Source organism: Aquila chrysaetos, chromosome 7 (genome assembly GCF_900496995.4).
Source record: "Aquila chrysaetos chrysaetos chromosome 7, bAquChr1.4, whole genome shotgun sequence".
NCBI lineage: Eukaryota > Metazoa > Chordata > Aves > Accipitriformes > Accipitridae > Aquila > Aquila chrysaetos.
The window spans coordinates 30,563,034-30,587,645 of record NC_044010.1 but is presented as its reverse complement, the minus strand read 5'-3'; the positions used below and the strand labels follow the sequence as shown (position 1 = coordinate 30,587,645).

At 41.9% G+C, this 24,612-nt stretch overlaps 2 protein-coding genes across 17 annotated transcripts in view; both read left to right on the top strand.

The window, feature by feature from the left end:
• Positions 1-5,804, top strand: part of SYNJ1 (synaptojanin 1) — a 68,871-nt gene extending 63,067 nt beyond the window's left edge. For 8 of the 16 annotated variants that reach the window (XM_030019410.1, XM_030019409.1, XM_030019403.1 and 5 more), the window contains one exon: positions 2,623-5,804. In XM_030019410.1, coding sequence (XP_029875270.1) covers positions 2,623-3,477 — 855 coding nt within the window. In that variant the 3' untranslated portion in view covers positions 3,478-5,804. Of the gene's footprint in view, positions 1-498; positions 523-2,622 lie in introns of all 16 variants that reach the window. The other 8 variants (XM_030019413.1, XM_030019412.1, XM_030019414.1 and 5 more) reach the window with 3 other exon arrangements.
• Positions 5,805-5,971: 167 nt separating this feature from the next.
• On the top strand, positions 5,972-16,113 carry CFAP298 (cilia and flagella associated protein 298). Its single transcript, XM_030019415.2, has 7 exons — positions 5,972-6,393; positions 8,801-8,968; positions 10,815-10,882; positions 13,024-13,182; positions 13,657-13,788; positions 15,495-15,590; positions 15,691-16,113. Exons 1-7 carry the CDS (start codon positions 6,255-6,257, stop codon positions 15,799-15,801), a joined length of 873 nt encoding a protein of 290 aa, XP_029875275.1. The 5' UTR covers positions 5,972-6,254; the 3' UTR covers positions 15,802-16,113.
• Positions 16,114-24,612: the final 8,499 nt, after the last annotated feature.

Here is a 24,612-nt window from a genome sequence, read left to right as displayed (position 1 = left end):
AGAGAAGTAGTTATTGTAAATAGATTTTATTTATTGTAAATTAAGGAGATTTTGGTTTTTGATTGAATGAGAAGTCTTATGGGTTTTTTCATCTTGAAAAACAATTACTATAGGTAAGTGAGTATACCAACAGAGTTCCCAGAATGAGGGCTACAGTGCTTTTCATGTTAATAGATGGTTAGAATTAGACCATCAATAGTCAAATTCTTATAATCAGTCTTCAAAAAATAGTGCAATCAGCTGCACAATGAATGTCTGTATGGAAATAATATTAGAATTGGCTTAAGCTGGGTTTTTTGACTCAGTGGTAGAGTTTGTAAGTCTTACAATAGAATACAACAGAAATTTAAAATCTAGTATACTGCATAATATTTTTGGATTGTATTTGTATCTCCAAAAATGGCTTTATGAAGAAAGTATTTTTAACATGAGGTTGCTTTGTTACTTGGATTTTCTTCCTAATTTTCTTTCCTTTGATGTCTGTTTCTCTTTCACAAGCAGGAGCAACCATCAGGGTAACAGGTATCTGACTATTTACCAATCTTGTATGTGGTCTCCCATCTATTTAAGCAGAAAGATGTATGAATCTTGTTTTCATACATCTGCAGTCTCATCCACATTAAAAATCACCTGTCCGCATTAATGACTTGACGTCATACCATAGTTTGCTTATTCCTTTCATAATGCAATTAAAATTGATACTGTTAACTGTATTTATTAGCGCCATAGCAAATATTTTGCTTCATCATCTTTTATGAAAAGAATTGAAACCTCACATATGTTGCTTAGTCACTGCTGAATCTCCTGTTCTCAGTCTGTTTGGAAAAAAATGAGTAGGTGTTGGAGTTCTCTTTAATACAAATAAATTCTGATGCAATTGCACTGCCAAAGTTTTTTCGAAATAAAACCCATATTTCACATTTCTCAAAGAACAGAGAACTTAACTATTATCCAAAGTAAAATATACTGTTTGTTACAATTTTAAAAGTATTTGGTTCCAGAATTATTCAGAGGAAATTTTTACTTACAATAAAGAGCAATTAGGATTCATAGTTTCTTTGAGCTCTTGTACTTTTTGATTACTTGGTTAATGAACACAGGACTTAACCAGCTGGTGCCAAGCTGCATTTGATTTATATTCTTTCTTACAGTTCCATTTTTCACATTTTCCCCCTCAGTTACTTGATGCCTTTGTTTTAATATTATTTTCCAAAACACTTACTACATACATATAAAAATACCAATATTGAACTACTGTATTTATGATTTGGTAACATTAGGCCTCACCTATTTTAGAAACTCTCTGATGTAGTAGTACCAGGGATGCATGTAACTGACATAGTTGTTTCAAAAGAAACACCACAGCAAATGCATTGTTGCCAGCATAATTCGTTTCTCCTGCCAACCAATTCAAGCTACAACTGCAGCTTTTTTAAAAGAAATTGTTATGCTGGATACATTGGAAAAAACTTACATTATTCTTATTACTCCTGAGAGTCTCTAGAGCCTGTAGACTAATTTTGCGTAGCTGCTTAGGCAGTGGATATGTGGAGACATGCTTCAAACTATTCACAATAAATGCGGTAGAAACAAGATGTTTAAAGATGGAGGTTAGGCTACAATAATACTGTATTTTAGTTGATAGTTTTAGCTAGCATCCTAGTTCAACAAAACATTAGTTAACAGAATTTTCATGCTAAATATCCAAAGTATTTGGGTATATTAAAGTGATGTGTAAAAATGACAAATTTGTTTGTGAAATTTGAATTTTCAGAAGCTGTTTTAACTGAAGCTTAATTCTTTGCGTTCGTTTACTAAGGGGAAGCTCCAAACTCTGTTCTGTCAGTGTGATGACTTGAACAAAGGTAGATATTCTACCTTTTTGGACAGTTGTTACAAGGTATAAAAGTTGCGTTGTTGTTTGAAGAAATTTATAAAAACAGGAATATTTTGTTCTTAGAAGATGAGTAGTTCTGCGGAGAAAACTCTGTCTTCTCCATTTGGTATTATTCTAAACAATGATAACTTGCCATTTTAAAATACTACAAACTGATGATTGTACCTTCACATGTCAAGAAGCACTGGAGATGCCTACAGATGCATATGTCTACATAGAAGTGTCTGAAGTGCATATACTAATAACACTAATTTTTCCTTTCATTGTGATGCTTAAATATTGCCTGTAACATCAGTGTTATAAACTCTAAAACAATGAAACCTAGAGCTTTTTATTTCATATTTGTGCTGGGTTATCACTTGTTTAGAATACAGCATCATTTGCCAAGTTTCTTAAAGATTTTCTTACGCAATGTCCACTAGTGCTTTTGGCTAGGAGTCTGACCTGCATGTAGATTCAAGCTGCATCAACCAACAAGGGGGAAAATTGTGTTTAACGACTAGTAGGCTTTTCTTCAGAGAAGGGGTTAAGGGTTATTGTTTTCCAGAAAAGAAGCAATCATTCTACAACAAGTGCGTTGTGCAAGTTACAACCAAATTGTGTTGAAGTTTCAGTTTAAGCCCAAGAGCTTCTTTTCTTGTCATAGCAGAGTGAGAAATGGGCAGTTAATAATAATCTTAAAACAGCCAGCCATGTGATTACTAAGCACCTTGTTTTCTTTCCAGATTAAAACAAATGGAACATACGGCACTAAACTTGAAACACAGTTAAACAGTGACCCTTTTGAAGATTTGTCATTTAAGCTGCTTCTGTCAAAGATGGAGACGTCTGTTCGAACATCACCTGTTCCGACTTTAAACCAAAAGGAGTTGATACAGTTGCCTTCAGCAACACAAAGAAATGCTGATATTTTGAACACTGTAAATTGCATGCCAGCAATGCCTCCTATTCCAACCTTTAACACATCACAGGAACATAAGCGCAGCTCTCCAAATCCGTTTATCACTGGACTGAACTGCACAAATCCATTCACTGAAAGAACTCCTAATGCTGGAAACCCATTTAGAACAGAAATGCAAGAGTCTGAAATAACTTCACATTTACTAGAAGGACATGCCGCTTGCAATCCTTTTCCTTCTCTGAATCCCCCCAGTTCTAATACAAGCAAGCCTGTATTTTCTGTTGATGCATCTGAAAACACTTTTTGCTTGCGAAGTAAATCACTCATGGTAAAAAATGTACAGCCAAAAGGATGGGTAACGTTTGATGATGATGATGATAATTTCAACGTAAAGCTAAAGCCATCTAAAAGTGTTCCAGATTTTAAGCGAATCAGTTCCAGGAAGTCAGCTGGATCTCCAGATTTGCTAGGCACTGGACAAAATACTTTTCTTGGTTCAGACTTTAACTTTGATAATGACTGGAATAAAAGTTCTACTGATTGCTTCTACACAATGCCAGCAAGAAGACCACCTGCACCTCCTATACCATCAAGAATAACCAGCAACAGATCCCCCGCAGATCCTTTCACTTCTTTGGCACCTAAGGTGTCACCAACACAAGATTTTACAGAAAGATAGATGTTCAAAAATATAAGAGGTTATATTTGTTGCTACATTTATCCCGTGGAATAATTGGGCATTTGAGATTATTCTGTGTGCAATAATTAATTATTAAATGCACTGAAACTTAACTCTACTCATAAACAGCCACTATTGTTTGTGTATAAATTTTGAATATGTATATATGGTAGAGCACAAAAAATTGTCTGAAATTTATTAAAATCCCAATGTAATAGTATTTGAATAGACAGAGAAAAGAAGGATGAGCTACTTAATCTCATTAAAATGTACCAATCTTGGAAATAGGTTTTGCTTAGGGAGCTCTCTCATTCCTGTTCCCCTTTGTGGAATTTCAAAAAAAGAGGGTCCCTGCTGGTAGCCTCCCCACTCCCTTTGTACTGTTTTGTTAATTGATATTTATAAGTATTTACCAAAGATCTGCCAAAGTTTATTGAGATTTGAATGTTGACAGGTATTGTTTAGAAGTTGTTTAATTTATAACAGAGGCTATGGATATTTGTAAGGCTTTTATTTGAATTCAAGGCACAACAAAAATAGTTTAATTTCAAAATACAAACAAAACTTTGCGTATTAATATATTCAATATTTGACTTTAATTTTCTGTGTCAGTACATTTCAGCTATTAAATCTTATTGTGACATATACTCACTAGCATTACTTCAGAATAATTGTTCGGTATCATCCATTTATTCATTACTATTTAAAAGATAGTTTTTTCCACAAATTGGAAACCACTGATACAAGAAGTTTTCCTTCAACCTCTGGAAAAAAATTGCCCTTGGGCTTTGAGATACAAAGCAGTCTTTACCAGTAGCAGACAACACATTGGAGTTGGCTTGTCCCACTTTCCTCTTTTGCACGTTAGAAGGGCTTTCTTGTCCTATAGAAAGACCAGAGTGAGGGAGTCAGCAGCCATGTTACAACGTCAGAGAAGGAGAAAGTCATCTTATGTGATTGGGCTCAGCATCCTCCCCGTCTCCTAGACTTACTGCTGTATTTTTTAAATCTTACTTTCAAAGACAACAGGAGAACAGTAATTCTTTGAGCTGAACAATATCATTCTGTCACTTTTGCAGTTCAAACTAAATAAGTGACTCTTCCTTGCCCAGAGGCAGGGACCAGCCTCTGTGCGGGGCTGCTGCTTTGAGGGTAGTGAAGGCTAAGTCACATTTCTACATATTATGCTATAAAAATGCAACCCTTTGTGCTTTTATGATTTTCTAAAGCTTACATGAGAATATATAAAATATGATATGTTGTTATCTTGAGGCAATTTAAAATAACTGATTTCCTTAACTCCATTTAGGTATGCTGTAAAACCCTGCAGTTCTCCTTACAATCCGCAGCGTCTTAGGACGTAACTTGTATACGCAGCTGCGTGCTTTCATCCAAAGCTGAATGTGTCACAATGTTGTCATCTCTTGGGGGACTGCAAATACACGCCTACACGCATTGGCTTACTTGCGAACAAACTGTACTGGTTCTGCAAAACCAGGGACTGAAACACAACATACTAGCATTATATTTATAGTAGCAAAATACACAGTGACAGTACTTTTTTAAAATTCTCAAATGCTATCCAAACATTATTTATAAAATAATCCACTCTTCCTTTAAAGAGTATATGGTTAGCCATGAGCTGCAGTTGGATAGAGGAGTGACGATAGTGAGTTTTATCTTGTGCTTTTTTCAGTTCAGGTCATTAAACAGACCTTGTACATTTTAAACAGCAGTGGTACTATACTCTTTGTGCTTCGGTATGTGGATTACCTTGTTTTAAACTGTTGCTATAAACATCTGTGTGATTGGTGTTTTGGTATATTCTTACATTAGCAAAACAATTTTTGGGGGAAACTTTTTGCTAGTGGGAGTTACGTGATAAATATGTTCTTTGTTGAATATTTAATTACAGTGATTAAAAACTGTCTAAACTGTACCTGGTATACAGCACCTCTACACTTTACAGGATTACGGAGACTGACAGCAAAGCACTGCAAGGATCACAAGAAATGCTCCAAAAATAAGAGTGTGTGTATATATATAGCTAACTGCTGTAACATGTATTAACGAGAATAATTACTAGTGGGAGTTCTGAAAATACTAAGAATTAAAATTAGAAACGCTCAACACATTTTCATGAATTCTGTGTTCCCTGTGGTAAATTGCTCTGTTAAATGTAACGATTTTCTTGCTTGTGGCACACAACTATTTATGGCTGTACCCTTTCCGGAGCTGCAGTATTGAAACTCAGTGGCGTACAACATTCCCTCTCTACCCTGTGGAAGGCGGTGGTGTATTCATGAAATAAACATACCTGCCCTTGAGCAATGTTAGCTTTTTCTCTCTTTGTATCTCAGGCACTTCCCCAGCACCCTCTTTACCACAGTACCTCCGTGCTCCCAGGAGGCATGGCGCGGGCCCTTTAAGCGCCCCTGATGACGACAGCGGGAGGGCCGGAAGCGGAAGCGGCCGCGGGCCGGGGGGGCAGGGCCGGCGCCGGGTGGGAGTTGCGGTTGCTCGGGGCTCCGGCGGGCGCCCGGGCGGGGGCGGGAGGAGGAGGAGGAGGCGGCGGCGGGCGAGCGAGCGGCGCCGCGCCGCGCCCTCAGGGCGGCCAGAAAGCGCCAGGCGCGGCCTTCCCCCCCGCGCTCCCTTCCCGCCGCCGGTATCCAGGGACGCGGGTCGGTTGCTGTGGGGGGAGGGGAGTCGGGCAGCGGTGCTAACGGCCGCCTCCTCGCCCCGAGCAGGCGTAGAGCGGCCCCGGCCCCGGCTCCGCCATGGTGCGGCTGCACGTGAAGCGGGGCGACGAGAGCCAGTTCCTGCTGGAGGCGGCCGGCAGCGCCCGCCTCGCCGACCTGGCGCCCCTCGTCGCCCGCATCTACAACGGGAGGCTGAAGGTGCAGCGCCTCTGCTCAGGTACCGGCCCGCCGCCCTCCTCCCCCCGGCAGCCGGAGCGGGCTGGCCGCCTGCCCGGGGCTGGCCGCCGCTCCGGCGGGTGCGGGGCTCTGAGGCGGGGGGACGGGCCGCCGTCAGAGCGGCGGGAGCCCGGCTGCCCCGGGCCGGAGCGGTGCTCGGTCTCCGGCGTGTTCGCGCCCCGCCGGCGCGCAGGCCGGGAGCTGCGGGGCGGCACCGGGAGGCGGCTTGGCTGGGGCCTCGCAGGAGTTCTGTGCTGGCAGGAGTTAAGAAATACCTCTCAAACCCCAGCTCAGCAGCCGCAGACGAGCCGTCCTCCCCTAAATTTAAGAGAACTGTGAATACCCACCGAAACCGCCAATCCACGTGTAAATTCCCACCTTCGGGTATTTTAGTAGTCCTTATTCTGGGGGGACCACGCGGCTCTCAGCTTTCCGCTGTACATGGCTCAAAATTCAGCGTGTCCTGTCCCGCGGTGGCTGCATAAATCCTTTGTGACCAGCCGCGTACCCTACAGGCGAACGACGTTCTCTCCTGTTGCCTAGCGCATGCTTGGTACAAGGCGTCCGCTTGCCGTGCGATGGAGAGTCACTGGATGTATCTAAATTAGTGCTTTAGTTCAAATCAGGAGGCGGCTTTTGAAAAACTTTTGCTGTTTGTCCCTGCTGACCCGCTTTGGTTTGCATTGCGGATCTGCCTGGGAACGCGTGAGCTGAGATTCCCTTCAGATGAGACTGACCTGAAGGGTGCAGCCCCTCTACACCTGATGTGCTCCAGCCGCAAATACGTACGTAGTGTAGAAGGCCATACTGAGGCTCATCTAAAATTGAAAAATTCCAAAATGCAGACACTGTTGTTACCATGCTTTCAGCGCTCTTTCAACAGATCTGCTGCTGTTGCTCCACAGTACTTGCTAATTTAGTCTTAGCCTTTATGTTTTCAGGTGGGTGCCTATATTCCCAGCCACGGGAACAGAATTGCCATGTCTTGGGACTTGGGGTACTTCTGATGTGTCTGTTGTGAGATGGATGTGCTTTAATTAATATGATGGTGGTAAAGAAGCTGGAGGACCTTCAAGGAAAGGATGCTGTGAAGTGGGCTGACAGCTGGATAAGTTGTTCTGGGGGAAAGTAGTGAGTGTAGCTTGCAGGCTGTGGGTCAGATGCTGTAGGCTAGATAACAGTGTTAGGAAACTGCATCCAAACACTGTCTGTTCTCACGGCATGAGACTGTGCGTTTGTAACCAGCATTTGTTGTCTCAGCTAGAATTATCCTGGAACGTTGCTTCTTGATTAGACAAATTACTATAAAGACTTTTGTTTATTTTTTATTTCATGCTGGGTGTGAATCTGACTCTTTGGGTCAGATGTAGTATGGACAAAGTGATAGGTAGTCCAGTTAAACATTTTCTCAACTGCAAAGAAATTAATTACTGTATAACAATAAAATGTTTTCCCATTTTGAAAAAAAGTTGCTTTCCCAAAAGGAATATGCAGTCAGCTAAAGCTGACTAAGGAAATGCGAAAAAGAAAAAGTTTAGGGCCAGTAAGTATCACCTAGGTTTGCACACCTGTACTGTGTCATTGGTTACATTGTTTCATATATATGTGAAATGTATGAATTGTAATGTAATTACAGCATATATATCTATATATATGTATTTATATACTGTCATGGTTTAACCCCAGCTGGTAACCAAGCACCACACAGCTGCTCGCTCACTCACTCCCCGCCCACCCAGTGGGATGGGGGAGAGAATCGGAAACAGAGTAAAACTCATGGGTTGAGATAACAGTTTAACAGAACAGAAAGGAGGAAAATAATAATGATAATAATAAAAATAATAAAAATTACAGTAATAATAAAAAGGATTGGAATATACCAAACAAGTGATGCACAATGCAGTTGCTCACCACTCACCGACCGATGCCCAGTTAGTTCCCAAGCAGCAATCCCTCCCAGCCCCACTCCCCCCAGTTTATATACTGGGCATGATGTCACATGGTATGGAATATTCCTTTGGCCAGTTTGGGTTAGCTGTCCCGGCTGTGTCCTCTCCCATCTTCTTGTGCCCCTCCAGCCTTCTTGCTGGCTGGGCATGAGAAGCTGAAAAATCCTTGACTTAAAGTCTAAACACTGCTCAGCAACAACTGAAAACATCAGTGTGTCATCAGCATTCTTCTCTACTGAACCCAAAACATAACACTGTACCAGCTACTAGAAAGAAAATTAACTCTATCCCAGCCGAAACCAGGACATAGACCTTATTATTTATTTCATATACTTAGCTCTTTAAAAACTGAAGGCTAGGAGTAAGGTTTGCCTGCTTGTACATAACGTGAAAGACTTTTGTAAATGGTATGTTCTCAATAACACAGATTTTTAATCTTGTTCTCTAAACACTTTAAAGAGATGCAGGAGCTGGCAGAGCATGGTGTTTTCTTGCCTTATAATATGCAAGGACTGACAGATGAGCAAATCGAAGAACTGAAGTTGAAGGATGAGTGGGCAGAAAAGTGTGTACCAAGTGGTGGAAGTGTCTTCAAAAAGGATGAAATTGGGCGAAGAAATGGGCACGGTAAATCAGATGTAAATGTTTGTTTCTTTCCCTGCAGACACAGATAATCTATAATACAATGAGGAACATAAAACCCATCATTCTGGACCTTTCGCTTTTACCTCGCTGTCCTGGAAGAAGAAAAAAAATGAGTAGATACTAAGTATATATTTGATCTCAGGCCAGCATGTTAGCCGGCTCATATTTATTTGCTAATTATAAAAATCATCCTATAAATAAATTATATTAAAGGCAGTTGTAGATTTGTTAAGTAGTAGCTATTTCAGGAGCCTGTTTTCACAGTAGATTAGCTAAACTATGAGTTACATACATAAGTCTTCTGTCTTGAATTAGGACCGGGTGTAACGTTGATTTAAAAGCCTAAATAGTAGTATATCTCTTCAGCACATATGCTGTTTAACTTTGCAACTGTAGCACTTGGAAGTAAACTCCAAAGATAAGTAAACAATTATCAGAAACAAGTTTGACTGTTTTACTTTAATTTATTCTCCCCATTTGTAAATGTATAGTTGAGTACTATTTTTTTCCGGAGGCTCCAAGATACATTAACAGGTTGTTTTTCTAATATTCCACCTTTTTTCTCATTCACTGTAACTGAGACTTACTGAACGCACTCCTGTCACTTTTTCTTTCTGCAACTCCTGCCAAGTGGTTTTGCCTTAGCACTTGGTATGTGTATCGAGCATCACTTCACAGTCGAGAGCATGAGGACTGATTGCACAGAAGAGACCGTGATTGTCATCTTGCTGTCTGTCCCTGTACTCCCGACACCACAACAGCCCTTGTCGGGTCAGCAGCCCTTTAGATGTTGATTGCAGGGCAGCTCAGTTAAGGAGGAATCTTTGAATAACTTAGCCTTAATTTGTCATACGCAAACAGCTTACTCCAGCTTAAGTGTCTTATTTCGGGGAAAATAATTCTTCTAACACAACATATTACCAAATCAAATTTAAGCCTTTGTTGAACTTGTTTAAGGGCTTATATTACAGCTAAACGTTTTCCCTCCTAACTGTGTCCTCAGAAATAGCTGAGTGTCTCGTATGTAGGCATGCAGACAAAGGCTGTCTTGTTTGGCATGGTTGTTAGCAGTGTTGGGCCTTACAGTAAAAGTTTGCAAGCAACTTTAACGTAAGGACAGTACCACTTTTACTTGTAGTTGTACTCTGGCATTTATTTGTTAGTGGGAGGACAGCTTTGTAATATTAACAAAGTTATAATATTGAACAGTGTGTAAACATAGGCCAAACTAAATACCATCAAATGATGTGTTTAAGTGTTCAGCTGTGAATGAGTATGATTTAATTGGATTTTTGTATTTGAGGAGAGGCTTTTTATAACAATTAAAATAGGTAACTATGATATGAAATGCACATTGTCTTTGCAAAACTGCATTTGGTGTTATGTTGAGATTTTAATTAGAAAAAAGTCAGAAAACCCCAAGCTGTTGTCCCTGATTAAAGCACATCTGCCAGTACAGCCCACAATAGTCTTATGTATGGCATGGGAAAGAGAGTCTTGTTTTCGGTTGTGGGGAGTATGAGATTATGGCTGTTGCTTTCTACTCCGTACTTTCGTCCCACGTGAAGTTCCAAATACCAGTCACATGTCTTTGTGGAAAAGTAAGTTTGGCTCTCCCATGAGAAATATTGTTTTGTTTCTTAAGTTAGTAAGAAATACAGCAATGAACTATCAAACTGGTAAATGGACTGCAACTTAGTAGTGTTGCTCTTGCTTTGTGATTTAACAATGTTTCATTTGCTTACAGTAGAGAATAACCTGGGCAGGTCATTTGCTTGGTTTCTTTATAGTATGTGTAGACTATTAAACATGTATCTCTCATTTTTAGCTCCAAATGAAAAAATGCAGCAAGTTATAAAGAAGACAATAGAGGAGGCCAAGGCGTTAATCTCTAGGGTAAGTTTCCTGAAGTGGCATGTGTTATGTGGGACTTTCTTAATAGGTGCTATGTAGTTGAGCAGTTTAAGAAAAAAGAGACTTTTTTCAGTACAATTTTTGAGTAATATCATGAAGTGATGTGAATAGTCTAATAAAAACTGACATTTCTGTTAATGATTTTCTTAATGGTTTTTGGCAAGCTGGTTCAACAAGTTAAGGAATCAGATATTAAACTCCAAGTGAATGCTGGCAGCCGAGACCACATTGAATGATTAAATCGCATTTAATTTTATCCACACGGTCTTAATTTGCTGTTGATGCATTCTTTAGGCAAATGCTTGTCGTGTTTTCTGGTGAAAAATTAACTGCATTCTGTGATGTTCCTGGAGTAAAATACCTTTTGCTCGTTAACATAGTCTTTTGAGTTTTATGTATAATTAATAGAAAAATGTGTTCTAATCTCTTAGATTAGACCTTGGTTTTAGAAGCACTTGAACTCATGCTTAGTCCCAAGAAGTTTGTGTGTTTAAAAATAAGCATGAGGGTATGCCCTGATGGTCTCAATTATTCAGCTTCACTTCACCAAATCTGTAGATGCTCTGTATTGTGTCTCAGCTTTTGTATGACTTTGAAACACAAATTAAGTAATATTTATTATCCGATTTCTTTTTTGTAAACATCTGCAAGTAATTTTCTTCTCCCCACCCTTACAGTTCTGGGAATTGGTATGTGTGGAACTTTAAAACAGCTTTAAACCAGTTATGCAAATAGGTAATGTTACTGAATTTTTAGTGTTGCCTGTGCACTTAAATTGGTCTTCTTGGCTGTTTTGTTGCTGATAACAGTGTCGTATCAGTCATTTAGAGTGAGCAGCTTAGTGTTTCCAAAGGCCACATGGAGGCAAGCAGAGGAGCTGCCCTGTTGCCTGGCAGCACTTCCAGTGCGCTGAGTTGCAGCAAACCTTTCCTGAACTGAGGCAAGATTTAAGCCAAACTGTTATGAGTCATAGCAACATCTATGCAAAATGAGAGATGTTTCAGATTGAAGCTTCTGGGCTATAAAGATTTTCTCCAGATGGACTTCTTTTTCTGTTGGATTGCATCTCATCAGCTCTATTTCTGAACAGGGAAGAAATTAATAACATGTAGTTTTACTTCTTGAGTCAAAAATATCTGCAGATCTGGTCTCCACTTTGCAGTCTCCCTGGGTAAAACGTCAAACTATATACCATGTCAGTTACAATAAAAAGTTGCAAAATTGCCGCACCGCATGCTGACTTACTTCCAGAATCACTGCCATTCATTGGTGAATGAAGTTAAGGATAGTTTGGGAAGTGGTTTGTTAGGTTCATCACTTTATAATGATGAAAATGAAGAAATATGCCTGTGTATTTGAAAAAAAAAAAAAGTTGATCATCTGAGGTTGAGAAACCAATTGTACTTGCCGGTTAACTATTTTAAGAATGTCCACAAGGAGGCAATATTCTCTTACTCGCTTTTTTATAAACTTTGTTACTTAAAATATTGGAACTGTTAAATCCATAAGCAAAAACTTTATTTCTTCTCTTCGAGATGTGTCTTGTTTTTCCTCTGTCCGTTGCAGTAGGGTTTGGAATGATCTCAAGTATTTGATCTTACAGATCTCTGCATAAGCCATGCAATATGCCAAGCTTTACCCTTCTGCTCACATGTGCTCTATTTTTTTTCCTCAAGGTTTAGGCCCCTTCTCTAGCCCTCACTTGAATTCTACCTTTTTGAGTCTTGTTCCTGAATCGCAAGTACTTGGAACAAAAGACTGTCCATCCAGTTTCTGTGGTCATATATGTACTTGTTTGAATGCCTGTATCACACAGACATTTGTTACTAAATGCCTGCTGCACAATTTAGTGAAGATCTCTTTTTTTTTTACTACTTCTTTTTTCTTTTTTTTTACCTTCCCCACCCCCCACCCCCAGTGTAAGCAAGCTAAACGGAGGGGTCAAAAGTGTAGCAATGTATTCAGAAGTCAATATTCAAATAAGAAAATTTGTGGTCCTAATATCTTCGTGCAGCCAGTTAGCTTTGCTCATATATCCCACTGTTGAACCTTTGAACTGACTACAAAGCAAAGTCTTTCTGCATATTTTTTTAAATTATCAATGATCCCTGCCTGTATTTCAGAAACAAGTTCAGGCCGGTGTGTGTGTTAATATGGAGATGGTGAAAGATGCATTGGACCAGCTCCGAGGGGCTGTGATGATTGTGTATCCAATGGGATTGCCTCCACATGATCCAGTTAGGATGGAGTTTGAAGATAAAGAAGACTTGTCAGGAACTCATGTATGCAGTAATGTATTTGGATTATATGTAGTGCCTGGGTTAAATATGTGCAATGCTGTTCTTCATTTTATCAATGAAGGTTGTTTTCATTTGCATGACAGATTTTGTTTAATATTTTTGTCTGATAGTTTATGTAAAAGCACACCAATAGCTTAACTAGAAATAAGATGAATGAAGTTTATTTCAAATGTTACATACAAAGTTCAGGTAAGTCCGGGACTCATTTTAAATAGCTTGTCATTTCTTTCTAATGCCAGTATTGAGAATTTATTGCCCAAAGTGTTTATGTTAGATCAAGATTGAATGGAATATGAATGAAAATGCTGTAGATTAGTACGAGGAGGAAGATGTAGCAGAAGTATAGTGTAAAATTACACTGGCCTTTCTGGTAGGTTTTCCCAGAAAATTCTTCTGGTTTTGAAAAAAAGCAAAAACCAACACCCCCCAACACTTCACCTTGTTTGTTTGTCACAGGCTGGACTTGAAGTTATAGGAGAATCAGAAGCACAATTATGGTGGGCAGGAAAGGAGTTGAAAGAAACAAAGTTGCTCTCTGACTATATAGGCAAAAATGAGAAAACAACCATCATTGTCAAGATACAGAAAGTAAGTATCACTGGGAGATTTCTTTACAAGTTATTCACCTTTGGCTGTCTAATTCTCTGTGGAAGAGAATTGTTGGTAGGTGTATAAAATGGATTAGATTAGTTCCAGCTTGAGTGTCTTAAAACTGTACATCTATTTTAAGGTTTTGATTTGTAATATTATTCTAAGTTTTTCTTTAGTAATTCCTTTGCCTGTCAGTTAAACACTGTAGGTGCTATTACTGGCTCAACAGTGCTTTTCTGAAGCACAGCAAAGAGGTATTTAAAAATAGATGAAATATAAACTGGGAGGTTTAAAAAACCTGAACTGGCTCTCAGTTCCATCTCAGTGCAGAGCACTGAACAGAGCCAGTCATTCAGTCTGCCCAGTTGGAGTAGTGAGCTAAACTGAGGCAAAGATCTCCTGCTGCTCCTCAGTTTGTAGACCTGATGCTTCCGCAAAAGCCAGTCGTTAAGTGTATACTGGTGCCTGACGCAATGGTCGTGTTCTTGCAATATCAAAATTAGTACCAAGCTACTGGGACTGTTCATTATTTTTTGGACAAAATGATTTTGTACTAACTGTGCAGTTGTGCTCATCTCTGGTGAGAATGCCATACTCAAGAGAAGAATGTTTGGTGTTTCAATTCATTTTCAGAGCTTTGTCAGAAGGTGCTCACCCTATTTGTGTGTGTATGTATCTCTCTATATAAAATCACATTCAAAGGGTGCGTTTGTGAATGTCAGATGTCTCAGAATACTTACCCGTAGCTCAGAATTATTCTGGAGCTGCATTTCACTTCCATGTCAGAGAGAGCTTCTCTGCCACAGAAAGCATTAATGTTTATGACAGATCTTACTATCTGCAGGTGTCTGTAATAGAATTCCTCAAAGATAAGTCAAGTGATTTATGTGTTTGTCATTCAGAAGACCAGAATTGCTTTCCCTTTCCTATAAGGGTGACTGAAAAATTGTGTGACATCTCAACAGCCATGGAAGTGTAGGCTCCCAGGAAAGTTTTCTTACTGTGTAATTAGTTGATGGACCTCTTCAGAGAATGCAAAGTAGTACGGTGGCTTTCTGACAAGACATGCCTGCATTCTTGGGTTGGAGAGCTAAATTAAACCTCCTCAGACCCTTTTTGTTCCAGAGAGGATTCACCATCTCCCTTTAAACTGTTCTGTTTGCTATTGTTGACAATAGCTGTCATCAGCTATTTTCTGCTGTGTGCATCATTTCTTCCATGAGGACAGTTGCCCGGAAAAAAAATTTTTCTTCTATTTGTAGTAACAAATCAAATTTCTTTTATATGTAGTGTTTTGTAACTGCCTTCCTTCCCTGCTTTACTAAGTCATATGCCATCTTGAGTCTGTATTAGCAGAGGAGCTAAAGATGGATGGGCCCATCCTGAGACACCTAGAACGACCTTAAGAGAGAGAGATTTATTATGTCTTTTAGAGTGGAAGTTTAAGCAAAATAAACTCAGTCCTCTTTGCAGCTTCCATTGACGTGCACAAAATTGACAGCACGATTCAGATGCCGAGATGAAAAAATAACTCTCACTTGAATGCAGCAGAAGTTTCTCAACATTTATTCTCCTATCCTAAGGGACCTTATTAAATTTGAGAAATCCTATTGTCTGAAGAAAGATTTTGCTATCTTTGCATAGCAGCTTCTCTTTTGTATCGCAAGTGCCATCATAAATAAAATTTATGATTTCCCTTTCAGAAAGGACAAGGAGCTCCAGGGCGTGAACCTCTGATTAGTCATGAAGAGCAAAAACAGATGATGCTGTATTACTACAGAAAGCAGGAGGAACTTAAGGTAACAGTGTCTTTTTACTGTATGTGAGCTGTGCTGTTGTAGACACTAACCGCAGGTTACATTCGTTACTGCCTTCTTAACCTGTCTGTTCTATTTACAGAAACTAGAAGAGGATGATGATGACTCATTTCTAAATGCTGAGTGGGCAGACAACCATGCTTTGAAAAGGCAATTTCATGGTGTAAAAGATATCAAATGGAGGCCAAGATGAAGCTCTGCAAACACCTTTTTGCCTCTTTAAGCTGTTTGGTTGATACACTTGTTTGCAACAAGGAGTTGTGTTGTGTGCAGTAGATTCTTCTGACAAAAGCTGAAATTGTCACTTCTGTAGCAGATGCCTGTTTCAGCCTTAGGTTTTCAATTAATGTTCACATTTCTGTGTAACTGTAGCAGCACTTGTCTCTGCAAAGAATGGAATCAATCCTGTTGAAGTTTGTTATTTTATTAGAAACTTGTAATTTGAATATTGAAATATTAAACTATTTAATAGATAATATATCTAGTAAATATGCACTAGAATGTTTGGTATTGTTTTGAGTGGTCTTTATACTTTCTTCCTGATTCTTGCATTTCTTTTAGATGGTATGATCTTTAGAAGGTAATTTGTTTTATAAGAAATCAGTTTTCCCACACTATTTCAGTGAACGTTAGTGATTTTTTTTGTGCTTGTTTGCATTTCAACACAGCTAATTCCAAACTATCACTTTAAATGAGTTGACCTCTTAACAATTGTTTAAAGGAATTATTTTTATATAAACACAAATAACATAAAAATCCTTGTGGAATGCTTCATTTTCATTATTTTGGTTTAGTTTTCATTGGCATTGGAAGCCAACCTGTTGATCTCATTCAGTTTAACAAGCTGTTAGCCATGACGCTTTTATATAAAATTGGCAGAAATCTGTTTACAAAAGTAAGTATCATTTGCAAATAGATTGCATACAATAAAACCAAGTTTAATAGGGCAAGATCTCTAACATGGAAGTATTTCTACTGGATTAGAAGTCTTTAGTTTCTAACAAATCAGCATTTTAAAATCAGAAATCATGACATTTATCAGACAGTGTTTCCACTATATGTTGATGTTTAGGATCCTGTTACTGTTTCTAAAATACATGATCAGTGAGTTCTGGATTCAAGACTAACAAAGGAAATGCAAGCAGACTTGAAGCAAATGCGGTGTCTATTTTTGAAGGGAGGATTCTGATTTGGGATAATGTATGACTAATGCATAATTAAATATCTAGAATTATCTATGTAGCTAATTTAAGGTTTATAAACAAGTTGCTCAAGTTTTACATGTTAGACTTCTGTGTCCTTAAAGGAGATGCTTTTCTATGGAGGCAGATGTGCATCCTTGTCAGGTCACTGACCAGTGGAAAGCCAGGGTGCCCTGAAAATTCTGTGTGAGGATCAACTGAGTGTTTTAAAAAGAGGTGAACCAATGTGAGTGCTTGCAGCCAACAAGTAAAATGGTGTCTTCGTTCACACCGCAAAGCAGTTGTCCCTAGGGCAGCAGGGAGCTGAGAACGCCCACCTTTTCAGTTCTACAGCACGGAAAGGCAAGTCAGCTAAGGATGTCAGTTTTGTAGTATGCAATAGACTTAAGGATACCAAGTTGCCCCTGCACGCAACTGCTTCCTTTCAACCTGAGCCTAACTAGATCATGTTGACAAACTACATCAGTCTTGAGAACAGGCCATTGCTCATCAGCACGTAATTTAAGACAAATTTTAATGTGAAATATTTTTTGCAGGTGCCACTTTATGGTATGGTGGTGCTAGGGCTGCTCAGCAACTCTGGAAGTCATATGGGTTATGTTTGCTGTCTGAACTTACACCTGCATTTATCATTTTTCACTGATAGTTTTTTGTCTTATTCATGCCCTAACCCTTATGTCAGGAGGGCTTAGTGGCAGAGAGAATTGAAAACACAGACATCTGAGATATTATCAACCAGAAGCTTCCTGCCTTGACAAACCTGCCAGTGCAGCAAGATAGATGTAAATTTTGTGGTCGTTGACTTTCCCCTAAAAATACCTGGCTGTGGCTTTCCAGATTCATAAAGGTCAATACTTCTGGCTTAAATCTCTCTGCTTGTTTGAGTCATTTTAAAGTAACAAAGAGAAAATGTTTTGCTAGTCATTTTTTGATGATGAAAAAAATAATCATTTTCTGTGTTAGTATGGTTGAAGAGACACTGATCAAGTCAAACTGAAGTGTTTGCTGAATGCACAGCTGGAAGGTAGAATACAGAAAAGAGAATTAATGCCATTCAGTGAACTATTAATGGTGTTTTTACTTCAATCACTGTTTCTTTTACTTTTAGGAAAGTTTGGTGTCTGGTAGTGTTTCTTGACAACTTTACAGTAACATTTTAAAAAAAAAAATCAGTACATGGGATTTTTCCAAGTTGCAAAACTTCAAGTATTTTACGTTTTAAAACTACTTGGAATTATTTCTATGTGGCAAGAAAATCGAGCGTGTTTTAACAGAACACTTTGGTCTACCACTTCGTCAGATGAAAGTCAGTGTCCTGTACGACTCTGGAGATTTTTAACCCTTCCCATAGCTGAAGGCTTTTTTCCTAATGTGCTCCTTTGCCGTCATCAAAAGGTGGAGCGAAGAAAATATGGAACTACTTAATTTCTTAGTATCACTGGCATTGGAACCCACAGTGGTATGGTTAATGTTCTTGATCCATAACTGGGATTGGGAGCACTCAGTGAAATCATTCTACAATCATAAAAGTCATTGATTTATTATAAAGGTTGTTAGTCACCTAGCTCCAGCTCCTGATCAGCCCTAACAGTTGTAAGAGGCCCGGGTTGCTGGAGATATTGCTGATGCTTTTAAGGCGGCTTCTACAGATACAGAACCTCTCCCCTCTCCCCTGCAATGCTCTCCTTAGTGCTTTCACAGGGATGTATACGAATGCTGTGTGAGGGCCCAAATTTCAAAACAGGTTCTGCCTTGAAAGTAATTATTTTATTTGGGCAATTACATATATATGCTTCCAAAAAAATCAAATTACTATTTATAGATTAATGACTTAGGGTTGTTGCACATTTATTTTCCTCTTTTCCAGCAATGTTCTAAATTATTTACGTCCTTTTGGCAGCCAGAAAAAACATAGCCCTGTTTATAAGCTTTTGATGCAAGTTCTGTGGCAGCCTGTCACATTTTGTATCCAGAGGGAGTTACAACCTGGCGGTTCCAAACTTAATTCCCCCAGGGATCGCTTTGTTTCCTCTGCTGCTTGTGACAACGCTTCCCCTCCCCAAAATCTCTTCTTTTCTGTTTAACAAGCCAGCTGAGGACAGCCAGCCCTGCCATCTGGTTTTTGTCCTGCCGACCTGGGAGGGAGACTCCTGAAAGACGGACTTCCCATAAGCTACCCGAGGTGGAGATCCACTCTGGGGTCAGGGGTTGCAACGTGACCTCACCCAGTGGCACTTGTTTATTGGCATTTATGCATCCCAGAACAATTTCTTAGCAGGACTACTTATTTGCCTGCTCCTCCTCACTTGAAAGTAGCTTTTTTTAGTTACTTTGTCATAACTGCATTGAGCTTAGTGGCCTTGGCAGGAAGCTCCCCAGATGTTTTGGATCAGTTATAATGAATGCTTGAAAATATGCAACTGAATCGTTCTTACAAATAGAACTTTCATCTTAGATTAGTATTATTGTGAGGAGTTTGTTCTGTGGGCTCCCAGTCCTGTAAATAACTGAAGTCATCATTGGCTTTTGGCCATTTGATTTAATGTCCTTGATACGAGGAAAGTATTCAATAGCAGAGAAGGCAAAATGAAAATAACATAAGCGATGAAGTATCTATACTCCCCAGATCTTGCTCATCAAACCCCGCTGCACATCCATGACCACAATTAACTGGTTTTCCATGACAAAACCCTAATATGTTGCTAGCGCCTTCCTCCCAGCAGAGTTCTCTGCAACCGGTGTACATGTCAAAGGAGGACAAGGAGTTTTATTATCTTTCCAAGACTTGTTGAGAGTCATTGTTTCAGTGAAAAAGAGGCTTTTAAATGACTGTTATACAGAGGATTCTGAGGGGATTTTTTGAACAGGACCTTTGATTATGATGCTTATAATATTGTCATTTCCTCTCTAAAAGTGAGGGAAAAGCAGGCGTAGGAAATAATTAACACAGAAGAAACTCCATTTTATTCTGCATTCTTTGACTCCTGTTCTCTGCTGTAATTGGCCCTGTTTTCTTTTTCAGCTGACAAAACTGTCCATAGGATAAATGCTTTTTGAGTTCTCATAACAGCATCTGTGGATCTGCTGGATTCATTTATCATGGCTGAAATTGAATGAACTTACTGGAAAAAGATGAAAGAATACAGGAACAAAGTAAAGCCTCTAGATATTTAAATATCTAAAGAATTTGAGAGTTATGAGATAGGAACACCGCACACAGGTTTGCACATTTGCAAAAGTGTTTTATCTTTCTTCTAAACTGTTTATTTCTGGAAGTTTGATAGCAGCTGTGCCCTTCCAGAGGGAAAATCCGTTCTCTGTCAAAGGACATGCACAGCAGAACATTGCTAGAATGTTTGTTTTGTGGCCATATCACCATCCCGATTAATGGAAATGTATATTATGTGTTGTGAGAGCTGCTAATGCCATTACAGCCCTTAACGTGCTATTGAGGTTTCCTTGGACAGGAGCGTGAGAGGAAGCAAGGCACGAGCACTTTGTGTGGATGTGGCTCCTGCGCCGCTCTCCCCCCAGCCCAGGAGGTCGGCTGTGCTCCCCGGGGTGCGGGGAGGGTGCTGCTCTGCCCTGGGACGCTGCCTCATGCCCGCCGGTGGGTTCTTCTGACTCGCCAGATGTGTTGTCCTGTATCGTTTTACCATGTGAGGGTCATGGGCAAAAGCCACTGGGGAACTGGAATCTGGCCGTTGTACTGGAAGGTCTTACAGCAGGGTGAGCCTAATATACACAACGTGTTTTAAAAAACTCCGGTGACATTTCCCGATTATTTTCCCTCTCTGTCCCCCTCTCCTCTGCCCACAAACCCTTGTGCTCTGTTGCGGGTTTTCCGGATGACAGGAAGGGACTGCTGCCTGCACGGCTGCGGGATGGGGCGTCTGTGGTGGGCTGCCATTGCTACAGAGGTGACGCCGGTGGGATGGTGAACACCCGGTCCCCAACTCCATGCCCGAGGTGGGGGCCCAGTGGGGGCAGGGAGCTGGAGCCGCTGCTTTTGGCGGCACCAACGTCCCGCCGGGGTGCAGCTCTTGTTCCTGCTCAGCACTGACAACCACGGGAGCCTGCAAAGGTCTGGCGCGATGGGGCCAGAAAGCGGAGGACACCCGCCACCACCTTTGGCAAGGTCTCCCTGCCAGCAGACGGGAGGATTTCCCAGCTGCCCGTGACCTCCTGAGCCCCTGCGCTCTGGCACGCCAGCGTTGGAGGAAGATGCAACAAATTGCATCCCCCTGCCTGGCTGTTGTCGGTGTGCGAGTCAGGAGTCACCAAGAGCACGAGCTCGGGCCTTTCCTCCAGCTGTTCCCGTCCGCGGCCACCATCTCAGGGCACTGGGTGGTGGGGCGGCAGTGGCCCAGGGCACCCGTGGGCTGCCCCCTCCTTGCCACCCAGCCCCAGCTGCGGGTGTGTGCTGGGGGCACGGCCGTGCCTCACCCAAACCCACCCGCCCGCCTGTGTCGAGGGCTGTGCGTGTCCCCGTCCCGTGCTGCCGTGAGTACGGGCCGTACAGCAGCGACAGTGGGGTTGTGTTGAGAACGAGGAAGTTTATAGCAAAAATAGGAACTCTGGCACTTCCTCAAGGAAAAAGAAAAGGTAATTACTGTTTCATTCCAAGGGTTGTGTTTGTGAGAGCAGCTCTCAGCAAAGGCTGAGTAATACCGCCAAGTACTTATGATGTTGCAGTTAAAAATTGCTGTGTGGGGATTTTTTTGCCCTGATAATCTGCACACAGCTGCCACGCATGTTACCCTCTAAGGGTCTGGGGGCACCGCTGTGTAAGCGGTGTGGTATTTCGTACCCCTCTGCTTTGCCTCTCACCCAAGCGACAGCTCCTGCAGTTTAAGGATTCAACCCCTGATTGTCCCCAGCGCAGTGGTCAGCTGCGAGTTTGCAGCCCTGTTTCTTCCTGCCTCTTCCTCCCTCAGCAATGCCCCGCGGCCTCATTCGGAAAAGGACATTTCACCTCTTTCCTGATGAGGGACTTTTTTGGAAACCCCATTTTAAATTTTTGCTGCGGATACATCGGCAGGGTGGTGGAGTTGCAATGCGACCAAAAGGCTGGAGAATGGCATCGTTGCAGCTCTGAAGGCTGGCTTCCAGGTGTGGTTAGAGCTGGTCACAGGCCTGTAAAACAATTTAGGTTGGGAGGACTTCTTGAGGGCTGCCGGTCCTACCACACACTTGGAGCACAGTCTGGTTCTGAACTAGATCCATCTTCAAAACTAGATCATATTGCTCAGGGTCTTGATTTTTCAAAAGAAAAACAAGTAACAGGCAGCTCTGTTGTGACTGGACCTACCAAGGTTTCCTACAGGTTTTTATGTCCCAGCTGGTTGACTCTACTGCGTGAAGAAGATGCGAGCTCTGGCTGATGCTTTCAAGCTCTCGCTACCCCAGGAGAAGAGCGACTGAGCATTACCGTCATGTCTTTGAGTCCCCAAAATACATGGTCTTAAAAATGCAACGGCCTTAAAAAATAGTCTGGGTACTTTTATAGGGCTGGGGCAGCACTCACCCCACGGCCGGCATGCTGGCGATCCTCTACAGCTGTAATTACTCTGCAACAGGGATTGTTAATGGATAGTCCCTATTGCGCACTCACCCCCGCCGCTGCATCTTTCTCAGGTGCCCTGTGCGTCTGAAGACATGTTCCTGGTGTCCGATGCCTGCCCAAAATGTAAGCAGGATGTCACCAGAGCTCTTTGTAACATCAAGCTGGGATTTGTATCTTTCTCCATGAGAAGCCACAAGTCCTGCCATTTTCTACAGTGCTGGAAAAGGAGGTTTTTTACTACAGTTACTGGGCCAACTACATGTTGGGGCTGGTTGTTTTTTTTTCTTCCAGAAATAAGAACATGAGAAAACAAATCAGTCCACTAATGCTGAAGGAGATCCCTGGTGGACTTGGTTTGCCAGGGGCATCTCAGAGCACCTGGACCAAGGGTGACCACTGCGGGGCAGCCAGCCGTGGGGGTCTGTTGGGGCAGCTGTGCTCGGGGGCTGGCAGGAGCCCCACTTTCTCTTCACCTCTGAAAGTGACAGTTGGCAGCAGAACGGGGTGCCCCCTCAGCACCGCTGAAACCGCGGGGTGAGGCGCACCAGCAGACGGGGTATTTTGGGCCCAGGCCTGGGCAGCACGCCGTGCTGGCGTAGGGCTCTGCATGCTGCAAGCACAGCGGGGCCGAGCCGTGCTCCTCGGTGAGGTCGCTGTGTTGCTTTCATGCTCCCGAGCTGGAATTCGGCTCTCTGGCACCCAAGCCCGCGTCTCCTCTGAGGACAAGAGCGCTGCCGCCTCGGTGGTGCTTTGCAGGGCTCGCTCCAAAGCTCCCTGGAGAGTGACCGCCATTTGCTTCACAGGGTCTGGGTGGGCTGCGGGAGCCCAGGAAAACCCAGCGCAGATGACGTCACCGGCGACACGAAACCCCCTGCCTTGGCCCGTGTTTGAATGCTCCATCGCTCAGCCACACACCTTGCAAAAAAGGCCATTTGTGGGTATTTATCCCTCTGCTTCCCAGCGTGCAGTTGAAGGCAACTGGATGGTTTCCACACCTGGTTTTGCTCCTTGCTGGCACACGTACGGTTTTGCTTTCCCAGGTTTTGCTTTCCCAGGTTGCTCCAGGCTCTGCCCTCACCCCAGCTCACCCCCAGCCCTGCCCACATCTTTCCTTCCCTGCCCGCACCTTCCTTCCCTGCCGCCCCAGGCACCAGCGCGCTGCCCCGCCGATCACAGGCACCTCCTGCAAAATCACCGGTGTGACACCAGGGATTTTTTTGGTTGCAGTGTCACACAAGCGTTGGGGGCCACACCTGAGTGGCTGCCGATAAAAGGTGTGAGTTTCGGAAGGATTTATTTACTGCTTCCTGCAACCTCACCTAGGGATTCCTGGTGGTAAACTCTGGGTTATTTTAAAGGCAGGAGTGGGGAGTTAAAACAGCCACACCAGCACTGCCCATTACCTCCCAGCAAGTTTAGGTATTAATGCTGGGTCATCTAATTTTCAAATGCACGTCATTCCCCCAGCCACGCATGTAGCATGAACCTAATAGTTACGGCCAAACAACTTGCAAGCTCTCCTTTGTCATATTGTCTTCTTACACTGCTCTTCTGGGTAGTTGCAGGGATTTTACTGCTGAAACTTCATCCTGCTGCTAGCCCAAATGCCCTCCCCGTAGTGTTGCTGCTGCCCTATGGCACCCTCCTCAATGATATTTCTGCCCTTAGCCTGGAAATGAAGTAGATACCGGCTACAGCATTTCTGCTTCTTGGTTTTTTTCCAGTTTACACATCTCACTAATAACCAGCCAAATCCAACTGCTTCTCACCATTGTTCCTGTTCCAGTAAAGCAGACCTGCCATTGAACTGAGCCCGGCTCACTGTACACACTGTTTCTTCTTAATGGGCATACGCTGTGTTTTCCCATAAAATCATGAATTGTGTGGGCTTGGGTCAGGTAAGTATGTTCTCCATTAATTTTCTAGTTTCTATACTGGATGCTTTTTCTGCAGAGGGTGTTGTTTCAGAAGGATTGAAATAATTCGATGTCTGTTTCTTGGGTTTTTCCTTGTTTGCTGTCACTCTTAACTTTCAGACTGCTGTGAACAGTGAATATTTAGGAACAAGGTGAACCACGGATTGTAGCTTTCCCCAATTAGACTTGGAAAATTTATGCAAAAAGAATAAAATAGCAACCCAAACTCAGACTATTATTAATTCAGTCAAGGGAACAGCTCCTGAGTGAATCTCAACCTCCCAATCTGGAGCAAAAGCTGCTTTCCCTGCCCTGCCAGG